Genomic DNA, 23,604 nt, shown 5'->3' with positions numbered 1-23,604 from the left:
ATCAACTCAAACTATTTTATATTATCTGTTTTGTGGGTTCCTTTTAAGAGTCCCTTTTAAGTAGTAAATCTTATGATAAATGGTAGATTATGAACTTTGACGTAAGGATTTATAATTATTTTTTGTGTTTCGATGAAATTTTGTTGCTTTTCTCAGTCAAAATACCCACTAAAAAACACAAGAAAAGTGCTAGACATGCAAAAGTTGGCAAAACACTACCTGTGGAAGCCATTAAAATATGATTGTAAGGAAGGTAACTTTTACTCTCCCTCTTTTTTTCCCCCAAATAAATTACATTGACACCTCCCAAGTTTGTTTGACATGCACAAGATAATATTTAATATAATTATTATGCCTCGTCGTGAAGTTGGCAAGGTATTATGGTCTACTAACACTTTAACATTGTGACAAAATGATGATATCGTGTGATTAAAATATTTTTTTAATAATGCAATAATTTTAAGTTAAATTTGACTGATCTTTTGCAAATTCACGCTCATGACATCAAGAGTGACTTCACTCAAAGACTAGGTTTAGGGTTTAAGATTTCGTAATCTAAGAAATAACATTCATTTGATATTTTCATAATTTGAACACTTAATTAACTTAACGTTCATACCACTCTAACATTAGTTTACTTGTATATTGGGTTTAGGGTTTAAGATTTCATAAACTCTATTTATATTTTTAACCTTTTTAAGAGTTTTTTTATTGTTAACGTTCGAAATTAGTTAATCGTGATTCGTAAGATCGCAATAAGAAAAATGAGCATAAAATGCAAAGAGGAGGAACAAATGAAAACCAACAATAAGTCACACACATAAAAATTTTTACGTGGTTCGACCAGAATAATGTCTAGTCTACGATTGCTCTCTGGTTATTCTGGCAGAGTACAGTATCATTGTTGTCCCTCTCATTACAATGATGTTTTGACCTCTATTTATAGTGTGGGGTATTTACAATTTTCACAAAATCCATAAATGAAAGAATAATGTTATGAGAGACAAAGTGTTCTTTATCAATTCCATAAAATCGAGAGTGGGTTTCATATTAACAAGGATCTGGTTTGCCTTAGATAAAGTAAATGGATCCATGCCTCCAGTTGTTACGCAGTCTTTGTTGTTATGCGGACTGAACAGTTAGGCCAACGAGCTAGAAATATCGCTGGGAGCTCGCTTGATTCCGCAATCTGAGCTCGGTATTCAATGACGTGTGACTTTATTATGACTAAATAACTATTGTAAAGAGCAATTTAGGTGATGATTAGCATCTTTCTACTAAGTATAATATTATGAATTCAAATCTTTTCATCTTATCCGGTGGACAAGTATCATTATTCTATAAAAAAAAATTACCTTCACTCGATAGATAGTAGTGATCTTCAATAATAAAAAATTGGACACCTTATAGTCAAAGGAAGAAGGAAAAAAATTATATAATTAAAAGTCTCAATTTAATAGAATTATTAAGACTTATGATGGTATTTAAGTAATGTTTCTGATTTATTTAATTAAAAATGATAAAAATGAAAAAGAGAAAGAAAGTTGTGACAAGAAAATGAGTAATGTGATATGAGTGACAACACATGGTTACACATTCAATAGGTCACAATCTAGCCACGTTAACAAATAATGATAATTTACTTAAAAATAATCAAAAAAATAGTTTGATTATGAGCTTTTTGTCCTAAAAAGGTAAGCTTTGGAAAAAATTAAAAACACAAAAGGCTAAAACCATAAAGCACATTGGTTTGATTAAGGTAACTTTTATTTATTCTTAATATGTTATTAAAAAAAATGTAAAATTGATATGCTATTAGATTATTTCCTGCTCTAAACTTCACACATCATCCTCATTTTTTTTTAACAGGTTTATATTTGGGTAAATTACAGTAAGTACCTATAAAATTTAGCAAAATAATATACACCCCATTAACCAATAAAAAATAGGTCCCTTGAAATTAGCTTGTTGCATAAATAAATTATTTCATTCTTGTATTTAAACTCTCGTCTATTTCTCTCACACACACGCTGCTGACTAGTCATTCTATTGTGATGACCACATTTTTATAATTTTTATAATAGTTTATTTTTTTCATACTATAATGTCATTCTATATTCCCCAACAACCCTATTTATTCTTTATTTTATTTCTCTCATTCTCTTATACCAATCTCTTTCATTGTCGCTTGTCACCATCTCAGTAAGTTTCTCCCTCATCCCTTTTTTTATTATGTATGCCACAAAACTCATATCTTGGGATTATCGCCTTTGCACGGTCTCCCGTGACTCGTACTCTCAATTTCGACAGAATAGATAAATCGCAAGTAAAAATTTTGTCTCACTGCATAGAACAAAGAGTCGAATACATGATCTATTAGTACGAATCTCAACTTATCATAAACCAACTATTTGACATATACATTAAAAGCTACAAAACTCATATCTTGATTTGATTATAGGTAAGGTTTCCTTAAAAATTATATTAGAAACTCGATCATCTCTTTTATCTTTGAGCATAGTTCAAGATGGATTTGTGCAATGAATCCATAGGTTAATCCTTTTCTTTTCTTTTTTTTTTTTGTTTCTCTACATTAAAAAAGAAAGAAAATAAAATAAAAAAATATTCTATCATTTTATTTAACAGAATAAAAAATTATTATTATTTCTAAAATATAAGAGATTATTCTTGTAATTATGTCAAACATTAAAGATGATTATTGTAATTTTTTCTAAATCTTAAATATCAAACCACGGAGAAAGAAAAATAATAAATAGAAATAAAAAACAAACTTTTCATATTTGGCATGTAAGAAGGCGACAGGCAGCCACCATGTTTAATACAGTGAAAGTAGTCTATTGAAAATGGCTGTGGAACATGTCTGAGAAAGAAACTCCAATTAATATATATTTATAATCAATGGTTTAGAGTTCAAAATAGGACGCAATTACACGAGTAGACTTAAAAGAGTAACATGACAAGCAACCATGCTTCCTAAATAAGTAAATATCTTATAGAAAATAAAGCCATAAACAAACGACTATAAAGCTAGAACACATGGCGACTCTCCAAAATAGGATAAAGACACAGCATTTTATTGCTAGTCTTTTTAAGCATCCAGATATCACAAGACTAATGGAAACAAAGGGTGGAAACAGAGCTGATCCCCAACGAACTAAACAACTTGAGACATGCAGCAACAACTGATATCCTACTCTGATAAACAAATAGAACTGCGAAGACAAGACACAGGCCAAGACAAGTTTGTTACATATCTAATGTAATGAAAAAAAAAAAAAAAACTAATGACAGACAAGTTTGTCTTCTGGGATGATTTACTGCTCCAATTCTAAATGCAGCAGCATGGAGTGTCCTGCTTCCTAACACTGTGCAGGAATTTGGCCGCAAAATCTGTTTGCAGAAATACCAACTGCCATCACAAACAAGAAAACAGTCCAAATAAGACCATCTTGAAACTCCCAACGTATCAGTAATATGTATCAGTTCATGATAATGTATAAAATGCCACGGTTGAATTTATGATAGGAGAGACTAATAAATTATGTACCAAGCCACCAAAAAAAAAAAAAAACAAAAAATAGAACAACCAACAGTGCATCCACTAAGAATTAACTTGCAAAAACTGATTCCGTTGAATCAAATTCAGCACATCCATTCTTGATCAACAAATTTCCTTGGCATCCCCAGCAAACTAAATGCTGCACGGTACACAAATAAATAAATAATAAATCAGCGAACTCTGCTTTGTACTTTCAGAATCCAATTTTATGATTGAACTGGTTTCCGTAAAACAAATAGGAATGGAACTTGAGAATGCCATTCTTAATTTGATATTTTATGAGGCCACTGGTGAAGGATCTTCAATGGCTTGAATTACGAAACATCCTTCTAGCAAAATGTCTGCAAATACACTAGTCATGGCCATGCTCACGCTGAAGGCAATATCAATGGCTGAAAACTCTAAACGAACTATCAAACAAGGGCAACCTTGAAGCTGCCACACTCGTACAGCTCTGCTTTTCTACATGCAGATTTGCTTGACTCTCACTTTAAACCCACATAACATTGGCATTGAATAAAAGCTCACTTAGGGTATACAATGTTCAAGACTAGATTTCAAACCCAATGTTCCTGTTAGCCAGGATTATTTTGTGTCACTAAAGGAAAGAGAGAAGTTTAACTTAGGAATGGGCCTAGAGCAAGCTTGGGGAAACCTATTGTGTAGTTAGAGAGAGGGCAGTGTAATAGGACCTCATCGGTGGGTCTTAGCGGATTCAAAAAGTTGCTACGCAGAACACTCAACTAAGGTGGGGATGAATTAGTATACCCTACCAGATGGTGGAACACTCCTTACATAGGATAACTAGTCCTTGGGAGCTGAGTTCACAGTTAATGGTGCTCAATGCCGGGATAGCAATTTGGCATGAGAGAGACTCAGGGGCTGTTTAGTTGTGGAAAATGACTTCCAGTTTTCTATCTCCAATTTTTTATAAAACATCTAGTTCTCATTTTCCATAGAAAATTTGAAACACATTCAAATGTTACAAAAACAGAAAATTAATTTCTAGTATAAAAAGTTGGAACACATATTCAAAAAAAATGAGAGATGTTTTAATTTCTTGTGTGACTCATGTTAAAAGAAGGAGATGAGATGATTTGTGAAAAATTTAGAAAATCACATTTTCCAAATCTCCAAATAAAAAAGGAAAATCAGAAAACTCATTTTAGGAGTTTTCCAAGTTTAGTTCAATTTTGGAAAATGCAATCTCCAATTTCCATTTGAAATTTTTTTGCATTTGAACAAGTTTTCTAATTTTTTGTTTTTTGTGAAGTAATTTTCTGGGAAACCAGGACAAATTTCTACAACTAATAGCCCCTCATTGTCTTGAGCAAAAGAAAATGGAGCAATGAATATCAGTTATAAGGAGGTTATTATTGGTAGAGAGTTGGTTAAGTATTAAATGCTCATTGGTGCCAAAGACAAATCACGGTAGAGAGTTGGGTAATCATCTGAATATAAAGGATGAGTCAAGATAGGAATTCAAATGTGTTATTAAAAAAATACGTATTTTGAACTATGCACAATCAGAAGTCACGGATCACTGAGATTAGCTTCAAAGAGTGAAGTTTTGTATTTGTGAGGAACAAGTCTGAACTTTACCAAGCCAGAGAGTAGAAAGCTGAAGTAATGAAGCTTGAGAAAGCTCATGCGCATATGCTAAATCTCAAACTTGGAAAAATGTAACATTACTTGAGCTTGTTTATGATGGGTTTTGCACTGGTGAAGAGAAGCTTGAAAAAGTTCACATGAACCTTAAGGGGAGCCAACCCTGTATAGACTGAAAAAACCTAAGCTTATGGGTTTTGCACTGGTGATGGGGTTGTTGCCTTCAGTCTATACAGGGTTGGCTCCCCTTAAGCTTGAAAATACCTTAAGGGGAGCCAACCCTGTATAGACTGAAGGCAACAACTAAGTGTAGGCATAAATAAATCATTCCACAAACAGCAAAGGGAAAAAAAAAAAGAGAGAGAAGAAAACAAGGAATCAACTCCAAGCCACAAAAGAATGGAAACGAGAATGGTTCCACTTTATGAACCACCCCACAGGGATAATCTCATTCTTAGTAAGAACCCACCAAATGTGAAATCACCAGGGAGGAAAAAAAAAGTCAAAATCATTTCATAATTATTAATTTACTCCAGGATTTCTAGCAAAATAAAAGGGTATCATACACAAACAGAGAATGTGACACCAAAACACCGTTACCCCAACTAAGCCTCAAATCCACCATTCTGTCCACTAGTTGGATCACAATACTAATTACTAAGGGCTTCTGTAATGAGGATAAACAAAAATGGGAATAAGGAGTCCCCTTGCCTCAAATCTCTAGTTCTATTGAACACTGAGAACTTATTGTAACACACAAGAGAGATATCCATCTTGTACAGGAACAAAAGTGAAGACAAGGTGAAATCAATGTACAAAAAATATTCGCATCAACACATAAAACAAACATCTCAGGAGTGAGATATGATATAAAGTACGTTCAATTGCAGTCAAAGATACTGCAGGGCACGATTAAGATGAATTACCTGCAATAGACTGATGTGCTTGATGTGATTGAAAGAAATAAATAAGGGGAAATAGTACCATGATTGACTCAAAAAATGACTTTGACAAGAGTGGTGGCTTGAATAGTTAAAATTGGGTAGCATTTTACTATGTATATATTAATTTTATAAATGAGACTTTTTGACAAAAATTACAAAAATATCTTGAATAAAAGCCCTTGGATCAAAGAATGAATGATCAAGATCATCCCTTGCATTTTGGGTTTGGGTTATTTACATGCATGCAAGATAAGAGAAGAGAGCATTGCTCTCTCATTTTTCTCCTCCACGCTTGCTGCATTAATCATTTCCTGTGGCAAGAACACAGTTTCCAATGAGATTACGGGAGCAGTTTCTCAGTCTTCCTCATCCATCTTTGCATCTCCTTCACCAAGCTGTCACGAATGTAGGTGACAATAGGATTACACTCTCAATCCGGATGGTATTGAAGAGATGTAATCCGCGTAAACAGAGAAATGGGAGAGATTGAGAGAGAAAGTTATGAAGAGAAGGAAGAGCAAGAAGATAGATAGAAATCAGAATGTAGAATTCATATTCAATACCTCCCCAAGACAGTCCTGGTCCTGATATAGCTGGGTGGCCGCACCCACAGGCGATCCTCACCCCTCTAACAGTTGTAACCACAAGTTTTGTCCTAGTCTAGCTCCCCCCCCCCCCCCCCCCCCCCCGGGGGAATCTTAGCTAACAAACTGGTGCTAGAAATTACAATAATAACCAGAAAGGAAAGCAGTAAAGCAAAGCAGAAGAATTACAATACAAAGAAATTTAAAAAATTCCGCTATTTAGGGACGGTCGTGACAATTTCCCCTCCTTAACCAATTTCTTGTCCTCGAGAAATGCTAAGGAGACTGGTCGTTCTAGGAAATTGTTTTAAGAGATCCAAGAGGTACTCCCAAGTGCTGCAATCCGAAGAGCTGCCACGCCACTTGACTAACACTTGAATAAGTGGAGCCCCCTGCTTGTACACCACCCTCCTCTCGAGTATAGCCTCTAGTTCCACCACCCCAGTAGCTTCTTTAGGGAATGTAGGTAAGGCTTTGCTCACTGGTTGGGTTCCCACAGATTCCTTGGGGAGAGGGATACATGAAATACTAGATGAATTTGGCTCCTCTCCAGTAACTTTGGACGATATGCCACATGTCCTACTTTAGCTTCTATGGCAAAAGGACCAAAGTATTTAGAGCCGAGTTTAGTCACCTTCCCCTTTGGGATTGACTTGAAATGTGGATACCGCAGCCTCAAATACACATTATCTCCTACTGCAAACTCTCTCTCACTTCTCTTCGATCGGCTACTTGCTTCATCCTATTCCTGGCCGATGCCAACTCTTGCTTAAGCTATTGAGTTACATGTCTTCGTTGCTAAAGGTATTCTTCCACTGTTGCTACATTGGATTCTCCTTCAACAATCGGTAAGGTTGGTTGTTGGTATCCAAATAAGGCCTCAAATGGTGACATTTTGATAAAGGAATAGTGGTTGGTATTATACCACCACTGGGTTAAGGACAACCACCGATGCCACTCCTTAGGTTGTAAAAGGCAAACACACCTCAAATAGGTTTCTAAACTTTGGTTTACCCTCTCCGTGTGCCTGTCTGATTGAGGGTGGTAGGCTGTGGACATGCTTAGCTTGGTTCCCAAGGCCTTCATGAGTTCTTGCCACATCAGACTTGTAAAAATCCAATCCCGGTATGAGATAATGTACTTAGGGGTCCCATGCAACTTAATCACTCAATTTAGGAAGACCCTGGCTACCTCTTGAGCGGTATAAGGGTGAGTTAGCCCTATAAAGTGAGCAAATTTGGTTAGCCGATCTACTACTACCAGTATACTGTCCCTTCCCTCCGATTCCCTTCCACAAAATCCATTGATATGCTAGTCCAGGCTTAGTTGGGGATGGGTAATGGCTATAGCAGCCCGGGATACGCTACGTTCTCAAACTTGCACCTCTTGCAAGTGTCACAAGACAACACATATCTTCCAATTTCGGCCTTCATCCTTGGCCAATGAAATAACCTTTTAACCCGCACGTAAGTGTTTTGCACACCGGAATGCCCCCCTAACAAAGATTCATGCAAGGATTGCATGATCTTCTTCTTAAGCCCGATATCATCCCCAATCACCAATCTCCCGTGACGCCTCAACAGTCCCCACTCAAAGTATATCCTCCTTTCTCCTAAGTTCCCACTGTTAATTTTTCTATTAACCCCTTTATCTTTTCATCCTCCCTATAGCTATCAATCACCTCATTGTACCATTCTGGCACCACCTGGGATATGGCTGCCACACTTCCTTCTTCGTGACACCTTGATAGCGCGTCAGCAGCTGCATTTTCCTTCCCCTTCCTATGTTGTATGGTATAATCCAACCTCATCAATTTGGACATACCCTTTTTTTGTAGTTGAGTGTGAAGTTTCTGTTGTAACAAGAACTTTAAGCTTTCATGATTGGTTTTGATTATGAATCCCCCTTCAAAGTAATGCCTCCACTTGTCCATAGCCATCAAAACAGCTATAAACTCCTTTTCATGGATACTGAGCCCCAAATGCTTAGGGGTTAAGGCCTGACTCAAAAAAGCCAAGGGCCTCCCCTCTTGAGCTAACATTGTCCCAATATGCATTCCACTTGCATCTGTCTCTAAGATGAAGGGTTTGCTAAAGTCTGGCAGCCCTAAGACCAACACATTACTCATAGCTTCTTTCAACTTAGCAAAGACTTCCTCTGCAAATTGTCCCCATTCAAACCCTCCCTTCCTTAGTAATTCTGTCAATGGCTTGCTGATGGCCCCGTATCCCTTCACAAACCGCCGGTAGTACCCAGTTAATCCCAAAAATCCCCTCAAAGCCCTTACTGAATTAGGCCTTGGCCAAGCTACCATAGCCTCTACCTTTCTCAGGTCAATGCTAACCCCTTCTTTAGATATGATATGGCCCAAAGATTCCACTTGCCCTTGACCAAAAGCACACTTAGACTTCTTAATAAAGAGCTAGTTAGATCTGAGGATATCAAAAGTGGTTTTTAGGTGAGATAGGTGTTGGTCGAAGGTGGGGCTATAGATGAGTATATCATCAAATAATACTAGTATGAACTTGCCAAGGTAAGGCCCTAATATACGATTCATGAGGGATTGGAAGGTGGTCGGGGCATTGGTGAGTCCAAAGAGCATCACTAAGAATTCAAAATGCCCATGGTGGGTTCTAAAGGTTATTTTAGGGATGTCCTTTGGTTTCATTCGAATTTGATGATACCCCGAATGCAAGTCCAGCTTAGAAAAGAATTGGGCATTGTGTAATTCATCCAAAAGGTCCTCAACAAGGGGTATGGAAAACTTATCTTTGACAGTTAAGGCATTTAGTTAGCGGTAATCCACACAAAACTGCCATGTTCCATCCTTCTTTTTTACTAATAAAACTGAGGAGGCAAAAGGACTTCGTCTAGGACAGATTATGGATTGTTGAAGCATATCCTTAACCATTCTTTCAATTTCATTCTTTTGGACCGGGGGGTAACGGTAAGACCAGATGTTAACTGGTTTTATGTTAGATTTTAGGTTGATTGTGTGGTCATGAACTCTGGCAAGGGGAAGGGATGTAGGTTCCAAGAACAGATCCTCATACTCTACCAACAATGTATTACAAAAGTCTTAAGTATACCTGGTCAGCAATATATTGAGGTGTGCTAACTATCAGTAACATCTCTCCTTGCGCCTCCTGTCCTTCTATGGCCTCCTCAATGGCCACAATAGAGAATAAGTGTGCCAACTGGTTCCACCTCCCTTTTAACATCCTCTGCAGCCTCCTTCCATTGATCATTTTGCAACTACCCGTTTCCTTACCCCCTGTCAAAGTCATCCTTTTTCAAAGGAAACCTCCATTCTGTTAAAATCAAAGCTTATGAGGCTCACCCTCTTCATCCAATTTACACCTAGGACAACATCACAGCCTCCAAGTTGCAGGAGTCTTAGGTCTACCTCAAACATCTCCCCTTGCATCTCCCAACCAAAACCATTACAAGCCGATTTACTCAACACCCTATCCCCATTTGCCATTATCACACTCAAGGGTGGGGTTTCAATGAGTTGACATTCAAGTCTCTTGGTTGTGCTTTCGTCAAGAAAGCTGTGGGTACTCCCACTATCGATAAGAATCATCAAATTACACCCATTAGATCAGCCCTCCACCTTCATAATCTTATTATTAGCTACCCCTTCAGGGCATGAATCGAAATTTCCCCATCGTCCTCCTCGGGGTTCAATTCCCCCGTCTCTCCTTGATTCTCTTCCTCATCACCCTCTAATAGGAGGATCTATCTTTTACACTGATATCCCTAATAGTATTTGTCTCCACAATGAAAACAGAGGCCCCGCTAACCTCCTTTGTTCTCTTAGTTGTTCCCCGTATGGTACTGAACTCGATCCTCCTACCTGTTTTCCCTTCATCACTTCCCAGTTATAGTTCTTTCCCCCCGCATTGGATGTGCCCAGAACTATTCTTCGCCTCTACCAATGTTTCTTGTAATCAGGCACTCTTTGAGGCATGTTCCACTGTTCTTGGCCTCATCATTTTCACCATTGGCCGCAATTCTTCACTAAGGCCACTCATGAAGCTTGACACGAAATAAGCTTATGAGAAATGGGGGTTGTGGCGAATCATGAATGACCCTTAACTCCTCAAACCTTTGCAAATAGGATTCTACACTTCCTACTTGCTTGAGTTTGTTGAATTCCTCTATGGTATCCATCATGCCCCTTTCTCCAAATCTCTCGCATAACTTCTCAGAGAACTCCTCCCATGTATACTCCCTCCTCACACTAAGACACCCTTGGAACCATGCATCCACTGTTTCATTGAAATAAGCAGTGACCATGGATACCCTCTGTGCACGCAGTATGTTGTACCACTCAAATAGCCTCTCGCATTTTCTTACTCACCAACGGGGATTAACTCCTTCAAATGTCGGAATCTCCATCCGAGGCATAGGGTACCCCGGATGATGATGATTGGGTGGTTCTACCTTGTCCCTACCCAACATCCTTTCCAACTCCTCCTCCAGGTTTACCTCAATTTCAGAGGTCCCAATTCCCCAATTCATTCTATTTCCTTGCAAAATTGGCTCATTTCTCTCCCTAGGAGGAAAGTTAGGGGATAACCTTGCCGAGTTCTGGTGAGTAAACATCACCATGAACTGCTACATTTGAGCTCCCAGTTCATCTCGCACCCTCACAATCGAAACATCCAACCTTCGTTCCAATCCCTCCATGGAACTCTCCAACTTGCGATCCATGGCTACGATCACCTCATGATTCCAGGTAGCTCTTAGCTCCCGTTGATCGGCCCGGTTCTGGAAATCCGCCACCGTTGAGTTAACTTGCTGAAGCTGCATCTCCAGGTTCTTCATGCAAGTACTATACGCCATCATTTGAGATACTACAAAGTCTTGGCCGAGAATTGGTGGCTCTGATACCAATTAATGTCACGAATGTAGGTGACAATAGGATTACACTCTCAATCCAGATAGTATTAAAGAGATGTAATCCGTGTAAACAGAGAAATGGGAGAGATTGAGAGAGAAAGTTATGAAGAAGAGAAGGAAGAGCAAGAAGATAGATAGAAATCAGAACGTAGAATTCATATTCGATACCTCCCCAAGACAGTCCTGGGGCTGATATAGCTAGGTGGCCACACCCACAAGCGATCCTCACCCCTCTAACGATTGTAACCACAAGTTTTGTCCTATTCTAGCTTCCCTCCACGTGGGAAATCTTAGCTAACAAACTGGTGCTAGAAATTACGATAATAACCAGAAAGGAAAGCAGTAAACTAAAACAGAAGAATTACAATGCAAAGAAATTTAAAAAATCCCTCTATTTAGGGACGATCGTGACACAAGGTCACACCATTGATTATGCACGTTGATGTGGCTATGGAGTTCCTCACGCCACAAAGCTTTCCTTCCATCTTCCTTCACAGCCCAACTCCAATGTAGGGATTGTTTACTCCATCACTCATTATTTGGGTCATTCATTATTAGGTAGTGGTGATCCTATCTTATTAGGGCTCATGTTTATTTGGCCATATTGCATCACCTCATCCACATTACACAACCAACATCAGCCTTGGTCTAGCAACTCAAGACCCATTTATAATCTGGTTCGTTTTAATATTTTAGTAATGCCAGCCCCTCTTTGTAGGAATTGGGCAATGTTTATTTTGGACTTTCAATAACCTCAATCACATAACATAACACTCAATGAAGGATATACAAAGATGGGTGACTGCAATGGAAGAGAGAAAAATGAGAAAGCAAATGCTCTCTTCTCACGCATTGCAAAATATTATACATCCTAGAATACAAGAGATGATCTTTGTCATTCATTCTTGAAGCGAGAGCTTCAAGGTGGTAATGAAGAAAGAAAGCATAAGAAACTGAGAAAGAATACAAGAAAAGGGGGAGAGAGAGTTTTACTGAATCATGATGTCTTTCCTCAAGTTACAGAAATAAGGATTAGCTAAGTATTTATATTCAGCTAATCCTTGCTAACAAACAACTTGCAAGTTGCAGCAAGTTACAACAAACTAACAGAATCAACTGCCACAACAGAATTAAACAACCTAACAGCATCCTAGCCGTAGCACAACAAGAAATTACAGATAAACAAAATTATTTCTCTTCTACAATTCTTTGATCCAAGGCTTTCATTTTTCCAAGATGTTTTATAATTTTCCTCAAAATATCCCACATATATAATCAAATATATATAATGATAGACAATTTAAATTTTAATTATTCAAGTTACGGCTCTCATCCATCAAGTCATTATGCATGTTAGTCATCTTGTCAAAGTCACCATTTGAGATAATTAATAGTCACTATTTGCCTCTTATTCAATTTTTGCAGCCACATTAGTCTACTACAGGTAAATCCATCTTGATTTGCATGCCATGCAGTACTTTAGACTGCAATTCAACCTATTTTGTATCATATCTCACTCTCAAATTCTTCATTTAACATGGCAATTAAGCCGTTGAAATCATCATTCAAACATGATTCCACAAATCACCTTGTCTCCACTTGTGTTCCAGTCTGTACCTAGGGTCCCCAGATTGTTATACTTAATCATGGTAAAAATACTGGGTTAATTTTAGGGACACTATTGGATCAATTATTGCCCAATTAACTCTCCCTTACTCCCTAGAATGATGGAATATGCAGCACTGTAAATGACACTTTGAATGCAAATGACTTACGGCGATAACCAGAATGAAAATGGCAGAGAACAATAAAGAAATTAAGGAACAAACACACCAAATTTATACTGGTTCAAGCCAACAAAGTTGGCTCTACATCCAGTCGCCCGAGGCCTTCAAATCCACTAGAAACCAAGAGTGATTACAGCAGTACAACTGTCCCCTACTCCCTCCTGTTACAGCGCTCCCAAGTGCAATGAAAATAACCAAAGAGATTTCCACCAGATCGCTACAAGAATCACTTTTCTCACAATCTTGATCTCTTCTTCCCACAGCACTCAGCGCACAAGAGGATGATCAGTAGTCTTACAAACAGAAAAACTGAGAACTCTCTCTCTCTCTAGCTACCCCTTGCCCTCCATTTATAATAGTGGGTGGATATCCCTATGAAGATATAAAATATTCACAGTTTCACCCTATAACTTTTACTAATTACAGTTTTGGGCTACAACTTCTATTTAATACTTCATTTGCCTATACTCTAGACAACTTTAACATACTGAGTCCCAAAATTTCATTATATTTTCCTTAAACTACTCAGATTACTTCAGAATTCTAAATTTGTCATAAATTAACATTTATTTACTCTATTTACATATTGAGGACTGAGGTGTTTCACATCCTACCCAAAAAATGCAAGAACCTCAACAAACTTGAGCTTAAGTATCTAATTTTCATAATAACCAAGGTAACTGCACTTGATTACAATGTTGACACATTCATCAGTTATCAATGCTACATCTAAAATCCAATAGCCCACAGAAAATGAATTGAATCCACAATAACACGCCACCTACAACGTTTGACCTAGATGGTAACAATTTAGGGTCCATTTGGATGAGTTTTATTTTCAATTCTGAGTTCTCCCCCCCCCCCCCAATTTTGACAATGAACATATAAAATTGCATTTGGTACTCATTTTCGTTTTCAAATATTTTTGTAATTTTTTCAAAATTTTTAAAACAAGGAAAATGTGTATTCACTTTTTCATTTTCTTCCCTCCCTCCCACCCCTCACTACTAGTGAAAGGAGGGAGTGAGGAGAAAACTTAAAAAGAATTAACACGAAACTAAAAGCAAAACAAAATTTTCAAATAATATTATTTTATTTTTATATGAAAACAAAAAATAAAAAATGAAAACCAAAAACTAAAAGCTCTATTAAATGGTCTCTCAAAAACAATCTTATGCAAATATTCCACTAGATTAATGGGCCCAACTACCAATCTCACAAGAGGGTTGAACAATTGCCAAAACATCATTCCCACAGCACAGTGTTGGAAGATCGCCAAACAAAATCCATTCAAACCAAGAGGTTTATCCCATCAAGGCACATCAAAGTAGCCCACACCTCATGTTTCAAGAAAGAACTCTCCACCACATCTTATGGCCTCTTCTAATATGGTCATAAAGGCCAATAAATAAGGCATAGCCTCCACTCTTCCTCTTCCTATATGGTTATTTCTCTAGTGGAGGTTAGCGAACCAGCGAAAGTGGGGACCATATTCTCTTCTCTCAAAAAATTCAGTCAAAATTCCAGCTTCTAGCTAATCTCTTCCAAATTCAGTAATCCATCCACTTCTAGAATACAAAGTTGGTTCTTCTTGCTGAAGTCCATATAGGAAATACAACGCCCATGCACGTAGCATTGGACTTTAAACTAGTAACTTTTTGCTAAATGTAGTTATGCAAAAACATAAGATATCATTTTGTGTTACTGAGGATTTAAAAATCAAAGGGAGGTGCAACTTGGATGCTCCCACAAAATCACCACCAAATTCTATATGAATTTTTACACCCTAGGGATCACCACCCAATCTCACATGAATTCTTCTTCAATTCAATCTCCCCGATATAAAATGTTAGCAAGCTGTACTACAACATGAATTGAGCTGTCTTTTTGGATAAATTGGATGCCTCCTAATTTGAACATGGACATTTTTGTATGCATTTGCCTTTCTTGGAACTAGTCCCCCCCCCCCCCCAAAAAAAAAAAAAAAAAAAAATCATTAGAAGAATTGTAGCCCATATTTTGAAAGTCCATTGCAATAAATCCTGAAAACAACCGTGAGTTGCAAGACTTAGAAAAGACCTATAATTCTTTACACCAGGATAAAAGTAGAGTAATACACATACGCATGCATGATGTGCCAACTTGGACATCCAGGATATTAACAATTAAAATTCTCCAATTCTGCCTCTCAGGAATGTAAACTAGTAATCATGTCAAAAATATGCCTATTCATTTCGTATTCAGGCACGTTAGCTATAATCAATATCAAAGTAAAGCAGCAAGAGCTAGGCAAATATGGTAGATCAATATATTTTCATTTTGATAAAAAGATAGCATACCATGTCCCTTTAAGGACATCTTACCTAGCGGCCAAAGGATGAGGAGGGGAAGGTGGTTCCAGCTGATCCATAACCAGATTGGGGCCTTGTTGGAGCTACTGCTGTTGCCCCTGCAGAAGAATGTCCCACTTGAGGGCTTAGGTAAGCACCCAGGCCCTGCAAAGCCTCCTGAGAGCTGTAAATACCCATCATACTCGGGCTTATGCTATTAAGACCATAATTTCCACTATAAGCCAAAGATGGGGCAGCACCCAACGACGGGCCTAAACCTGGGGAAGGGGCTGAAGCTTGCAAACCCGCCTGACCCAATGCCGAGGCCAGATATGGATTCCCCAAAGCAATCCCCTGATTTTGACCCATCAGAACTGCTGCCGGGTTCACATTGTGACTGATAATTGCCGGATTTACACCCACGCCATAATTTACAGTACTAACTTCAGTTTGCTGTATTGAAGCTGTCTGATTTTTTTTGGCCTGGCCACCTTCTATGAATCGCCGGCACTGCAATTGGCTACCTTCAAACACCTTGACAGGTTCTTCCAGAGCCTTCCTACAACCCTCGGGGGTCTTGTAAACGAAAATGGCAAACCCTTTTAGCTTCCCAGTAGCCGGGTCATGCCCCATTGGACCTTCCTCAATCTCACCGAACTTGGCAAAGAAAGTCCGAAGCTTCTCGGGACTGGCATTTGGGCCGACGTTCGCCACGTAGATTTTCCGGGCGAAGGGGTCCGCGGCGGAGTGGTTGGGGGCGGGGCCAGCGGAAGCGAGTTGACAGGCGGTGACTCGATTCCCGATCTTGTGTTGGCGGACCTTGAGGGCCTTTCGGGCAGCGTGGCGAGTCTTGAAGAGGACAAAGGCGTAACCTTTGGCTCGGCCGGTGGCCTTGTCCGTGACGACCTTGCAGTCCTCGATTTCGCCGTAGTGTTTGAACACAGAGAGGACTTGGTCGGATGTGGCATCCCAGCCAAGGCCGAATACGAAGAGCTTGCGGTGGGCGGGATCGGACTCGGCCGACTGGGTTATGCTGGCGATAAGGGATGGGTCTTTCAGAGCCGCTTCTTTCAGGAAATCAATGATCTGGTCTTTGCCAAAGGGTTCCAGAAGCTTCCTCAGAATCTTTTTCTTGGATTCCACGTCGTCTGCTTCTTCTTCTTCTTCCCCTTCTTCTTCTTCGCCGTCGTCTTCGTCATTCTCATCGTCTTCGTCTGAATCTTCTTCTTCTTCTTCTTCTTCCGACTCTTCTTCCGTTTCCTCTTCTTCGCCTTCTTCCTCCACTTCTTCTTCCTCTTCTTCGTCAGACGACGATTCTTCAACTTCTTCTTTGGGGGGAGGAAGAGGAGGCGCTGCGGCTTTCCGCTTCTTCGCCATTTCAACGGTGAGCCAGAGACTACGATGGCAAGTAAACTAGGGTTCTTTATTTGGTTTTAACAGTGGTTTTCTTCCTACGCCTGTGCTCAAACTTACAAATTTGCCTGGCGGCTATTTATTTTGGGGAGAAAATGTGTTTGGTAGCCTCGAGGTTTAGCGTAATTTTATGTGATATTTTTTATTTTTAAAAATATATAATTATAATTTGTATTTTATATTTTATTATATTTTTTTTACAATTATTTAATTTATATTAAATATTTTAAAATAACTAAAAATTCTCTCTCATCTCCCTCGGATATCCGCTCTTTTATAACCCCATTAACTCGTACTCTCAATTACGTAGAAAGAAATAAATTACAAATTATATATTTAACCTTTGTGTAGGGGAGGAATTAAACTCACGACCTATCAAACTCTACCAATATATTACTCGTATTTTTATCATAAGATTTATGTCTCGGTGTCTATTTCTCTTTTATTGCATTTATTTATGATTGAGAAATAATGACAAACTTGAGGGACTTCACATTTTGCAGACAATAAATAATGACAAACTATTTCTCATCATTTTCTTTCATTTATGATTGAGTATTACCAATGAACTCTTTTTTTTTTTTTACTAAGTTTCATTTTTTTTATTTTTCTCTCTTATTAAAGAGGACAAACTCATCAACAATAGACTTTTTCCACGATAACAAATCACACGTGGTTACCTCTTATATATGCATACACACATATATCTTTTATCATTCTATCAAAAAGTAAATATTAATATTTTATACATATTTGTGTGTAAATTAATAAAATTTCATCAGATAGTGGGATGAAAAAAAGAGATGGATATGAAAATTGTTGTTAAACCTATTAGTTCAATTGGGTTTTATTGACTTTTATAGAATATGAAATTAGAAAACAAAGGCTACGAGCCATCAAGAAATAAGACTTGAGAACAAATAAGATGTGCAAGATAAAAAGATAAAAAAAAAATTGAGAGAATAAGATAAATTTATTTAAATATGAAAATAAAATAATTAATTTTTATATTCAATTAAGTGCAAAAAAGATATATGTTATTTATGAAAATATAAAAATGGTCCATACTTTTCTATTACACCTAATTAGTACTGATAGATTGGGAGGTGCTATGGCACACACCAAGAGGGGGGTGAATTGATTATATTAAAAATTTAGTTTAAAACTTGAAATTCTTTTGATAAAAAATAAAAATTTAATGCAAATAATAATTGGATATGTGCTTGACAATAAAGAGAATTTAAGAACACCAAGATATATAGTGGTTCGGTTTAACTCAAACTTAATCTACTATTTTAGCTCATCACTAAGAATTTTTCAAATAATCTACTAAAGCCCTCTACTTAAATCAAGTAGGAAAATTACAAAATCTCCCACTCAAATTGGTCATTTAGCTACACAAGCTATGAAATACAATAAATGTAATAAATAGATGATCTAAAAGATAAATCTCTTAACCACAAGATATCTCAAAATTAGAAACAATGTTTGAATAAATTAATACAAATTTAGATCAAAGCCTTAGAGAGATAAAAATGAAGCACAATCATTGTAAATACAAACGAGTATAAATGTAAACTCAATTTAATTCATTATCGTTCATTACTCTCTTATTGATCTCCTTGATTTGTATTTATAAGTATCTCAAAAGCTTTACCCAAAATAAGACGTTTTGTGACCGTTTAAAAATGAAAAACTAGCCGTTATGCCTTTATGCGAAAATAGTTAGTCGACATAAGACAATAGATAGTCGACAGATTTATAAATAAAACAAGACATAGTCGACAGAACAAAAATATAAATAAAACTTATAGCATCATATACACACATAGTCGACAGAACTATGAGAATAGTCGACAGATGCAAGGCACATAATCGACTATACTTTTAGAAAAACTTAACACTTAATTGACAAATGCTACAAAAAAAACTTTTAACTTTATTTTCAATATCCTAAATCATAAACAACTTATATATATATATATATTGAAAAATACTTTAATCACATACATTTGAGATTACCCAAGGCATCATTTAATTTAAAGCATTACGATAATAAACATCATCAAAATATAATGATTTTTTATCATCAAAATTATATCAAAGATAAAACATCAAGTACTATATAAAATTTAATCATTATCGAAACACATCAAAGATATACCGGTCATATTTAATAATTAACCCTTTAATTTAATAACACAAGGTAATAAAAATATCATTATTCAACAATAATAACTACATATAAAAAATAGATAATGGAATAAAGTGTTTTTATGGGGGGATTAGCTTCGAGTAGTTTTAAGCACTCTATCGTTGATGATAACATCAATTTGTGTTCAACCATGATTGCATTCTGTGTTAAATCAAGGCTTTGGTGGTGTAATTTTCAGCATCGTTACCTCAATTTTGGAGGCAAAAAATTACCTAACATCAAACATCAAAAAACAATAATACAAATGCTAAATTAAAAGGGATAAATTGCACACCAACCTCTTATTGTCTGGGCTGTGTAGGAAGATCCCTTGTGATTTCAAAATATTTATAGAGCTCTGATGGTTTTATATTTTTTTCTTAGACATGCTATCTATTACATAAATCATAATTAAGTTAAACTAAATAAAATTTATACTAAATTTTTAAAAAATAATAAAAATGGCAAATGACCAATCATGTTCTTTGACCAAAAGCTACCAACGAGTACCCTTATTGTTACCAACAATTGTAGGATATAAGTATAGAAAAAAATAAGATAAATGTCATCGCAAGTAATCTAAAAATAAAGGTAGAGAGAGACAAGTAAAAGCCTAGCTATAATTGCATTTTTTTCTTCATTGTTGGCATCATTTGTCGAATTCTCCTTCTTTATTGTTGACAATGGTCAACAATTATCCATCTTATTCACCTATCTATTTACTTATTCATTTCTTTTGTGTTTTTAGCTTTTTGACTAATTCTCCTTCAATCTACCCTTATCTTGTCTCAAATTTGAAAGATAAGTAATTGGCCTCTATCAAATAGTTCAAACCATATTCGAATGATGAGCTATCGGATGATGTTGATGGAGGCAATGATGTCATTAGTATCATAGTGGGTCAATAATATTTACATAAAATCTATTGATCAAACAATAATATTTTAATCAGATCTATCGATCTCCCATCTCTTTACCGTTTTGTCTTTATCTTTGTGATTATAATACCCCACTCTTCCAAAATGTATTACTAAATCAAAAATTAGGAATTCTTTTAAAATAAAATAATTAATTTAACTCTCATTGTTAAATTAATTCATTATCCTTTGACTACCTTTAGTAAATCTCTCGACGTATTTTATCATTAAGTTAACTCAATAATAACCATGGAGTCACACCCTTAATTCAGAATGCAACCATTTATTCTAAATCATGATTAGTGTGATAATAAGAGTTTTAATCCATCTACATGTTTTTTGATTGAATGTTTGTGATAAGATCATTTTATACCCTTTTTAAGTAATATTTATCCCACCTTTAAAATTGAGAGACTCCTTCAATTTTTTTTAATGTAGTTGCCACCCAATGCCGATCGAAACCAAATATTTAAAATACCCAAATTATCTTCAAAATTCATGAAAGTTATTATACAACTATAACACTTAGAGACAATATTGTGTAAAAATTTAAGTTTTAAATAACATCGTTTCTATTATGACATATTTTTTTTATCATAGTTATTTGATTAACCAAATCTTCAAGTATGACAACGTTGAAAAGTTCATTTGATAAGATATAAATTATTCAAAAATTATTTAATTATATTACGCTTTGAATTGTTTGAAATCCACTCCAAATCAACTAATTTAACCATGTGATTGCATTGTGCATTTGTTATCAAATCCGACACAACAAATATCCTTAGTCATTCTCAACATTCATAACAAAATTTCTTTACATCTCAATCTTTTAATAGTCTATATATTACTATATAAAAATTCATTCTTATATAAAACCTACAAAATTGAAACGTACGAAGTTTAAAAACTCTCAATAATATAAACTTGCAATATGTATCCAAAACTAAATAAAAATGTTCATTAATGTCTCGTATTCAAAACCATATTCCTTTAGTTAACAATTTTCTTTTTGCTATTAGAAAATCTTCTCTCATATCTACATACATATTCATTCATTTCTTGGAAGAAAAATACATTTCTAGGCAAGCTATATATCTACCAAATATTGCATAAATATTTGGCATGTATTACATTTCCCAGCAAACATCAAATATATCAAAGTATTTTTAAACCATATTTGGTCAAATTATAAGGGGTTATAATGTAATTTATCAACTTTAAAACCACCAAGTTATCTTATATTTGTACTGGTTTGTTTCAATAATTGCACTAATTGTTAAAAATAGTGCAATATTGAATTGTATAGGCATCAATGGATTTGGGTAAACCCAAGAACCAAACCAATATGTTTGCTGGGTTTGGTTTGCTTTTTCATATCAGTTTAGTCTTAGGTTCAAAAAATTGGACTTGATATAGATCAATTTGGTTATGAGTCTAAGCTTTTAGATCTATACACCTCACCTATATCTATAGATAAATAAAAAAATATGATATAAATAATTAACGTTGCGTTCTCTTTACTGTTTTAAAGTCATTTTTAATTTTCTAAAATAATAAAAACACATTATCTTTATTATTTTTAAAAATATATTTTGAAAAATAAAAAAAAATTATAAATAAAATTCAAAACAACAAAAAATTATTTTAAATGTTTTCATCCAAAACAAACTCTAAACTCAAAACACATTTATTTATTTATTCATATTTTATTATTATAATGGAAAAATATTACAAAATTAATTAATTTTAAAATGTATATATATATATTTAATAATATATTAATATTAAATATTTCTAAATGATTGAATAATCAAATCTATTGAATAAAATATTATTATAAAATTATTTTCAAAATTTTAAAGAGAACGCGTTTTCTATTTTTCTGTTTTGAGAAATAGTTTTTTAAAATAACGAAGAGAACGTGTTTTCAATTTTCTAAAAATAGACTACCAAAACAGAAAATTGAAAATGAATACAAAACTCAAAATTAAAAATTGAAAAGTAAATAAAACACAACATTTTTGACATATTTTGTAAATTTATTAATCGTTTATTATGAATTACTTATTACTGTGTAAACAATATTAGATACATACAACGAATGATATATTATTTACATATTTCAATAATTTCAAAATCAAGTTTGTACTACGAGTTTTTAGGAGTTATAAAATAACAAGGCTGCATTTTTTTATTGTTTTAAAGTCATTTTAATTTTTGATTTTCTAAAATAATGAAAACGCGTTCTCTTTACTGTTTTTAAAAATGTAGTTTTGAAAATAAAAAAAATTATAAAAAAAACTCAAAAACAACTAAAGTTGTTTTGAGTTTTGAATATTTTCATCCAAAATAAACTCTAAACTCAAAATACATTTATTTATTCATATTTTATTATTACAATAAGAAAAAATATTACAAAATTCATTAACTTTAAAATGTATATATATATTTAATAATATATTAATATTAAATATTTATAATTTACCGAATAATCAAATTTATTGAATAAAATATCATTATTTTCAAAATTTCAAAAAAACACGTTTTCTAATTTTTTGTTTTGAAAAATAATTTTTCAAAATGACAAAAAAAACACGTTTATTATTTTGTTTTACAAAATTTTATTTTTCTCTCTCATTGAAGACGACAAACTCATCAACAATAGATTTTTTCCATGACAATGAGCCGCACATGATCGCCTCTTATATATATATATGCACATATATATCTTTATCATTATTTCAAAAAACAAATATTAATATTTTATATCTCTTTATGTGTAAATTGATAAAATTTCACCACATACCACAAAAAATTGAGATTAATAGTTTATTGTATATAATTGGAACTAAGAGTCTCATTCAACTATCCAAACTTTATTGAGTTGGATTGGTTTGATTATGCATAGATTGATTGTATTATGGATTCAATTTTATAGATCCAAAGACTAATTTGATTATAAATTAATATCAAATTACTTGAATTAATTTGACCATAAACACAGTTGCAATCAACCATTTATTAAAATTACACAAATTATAAAAAAATGGTTATATAATGAAAAGACAATTAAATTTTTAATGTGATGATCAAAACTTTTAATTATTTTGATTATACCTCTAAATCTATATTTTTAATTTAATTTAAATTTTATATTTTGACGTGAACATAATATGACATGTATTTTATTATCTCATTTTATTATTTTTGTTATAGATAAAAGTATATAAATTAAATTAATTCGAATGTATAAATCAAAGGGTATAATCGGATAACTCAAAATCTAAGTTAAAAAAGGACAATATACAAAGATAAAAATAATTTAATAATTAAAAT

General features: G+C 34.7%; 1 protein-coding gene across 1 annotated transcript; it reads right to left on the bottom strand.

Moving 5' to 3' along the window:
- Positions 1 to 3,074: 3,074 nt before the first annotated feature.
- Positions 3,075 to 17,211, bottom strand: LOC127790219 (UBP1-associated protein 2A-like). Its single transcript, XM_052319543.1, has 2 exons — positions 15,775 to 17,211; positions 3,075 to 3,430 (listed from the first exon to the last, which is right to left on the bottom strand). Exon 1 carries the CDS (start codon positions 17,116 to 17,118, stop codon positions 15,775 to 15,777), a length of 1,344 nt encoding a protein of 447 aa, XP_052175503.1. The 5' UTR covers positions 17,119 to 17,211; the 3' UTR covers positions 3,075 to 3,430.
- Positions 17,212 to 23,604: the final 6,393 nt, after the last annotated feature.

This window comes from Diospyros lotus, chromosome 14 (genome assembly GCF_014633365.1).
Source record: "Diospyros lotus cultivar Yz01 chromosome 14, ASM1463336v1, whole genome shotgun sequence".
NCBI lineage: Eukaryota > Viridiplantae > Streptophyta > Magnoliopsida > Ericales > Ebenaceae > Diospyros > Diospyros lotus.
Note: the sequence above shows the minus strand (reverse complement) of the source record. Positions and strands in the feature narration are given on the sequence as shown.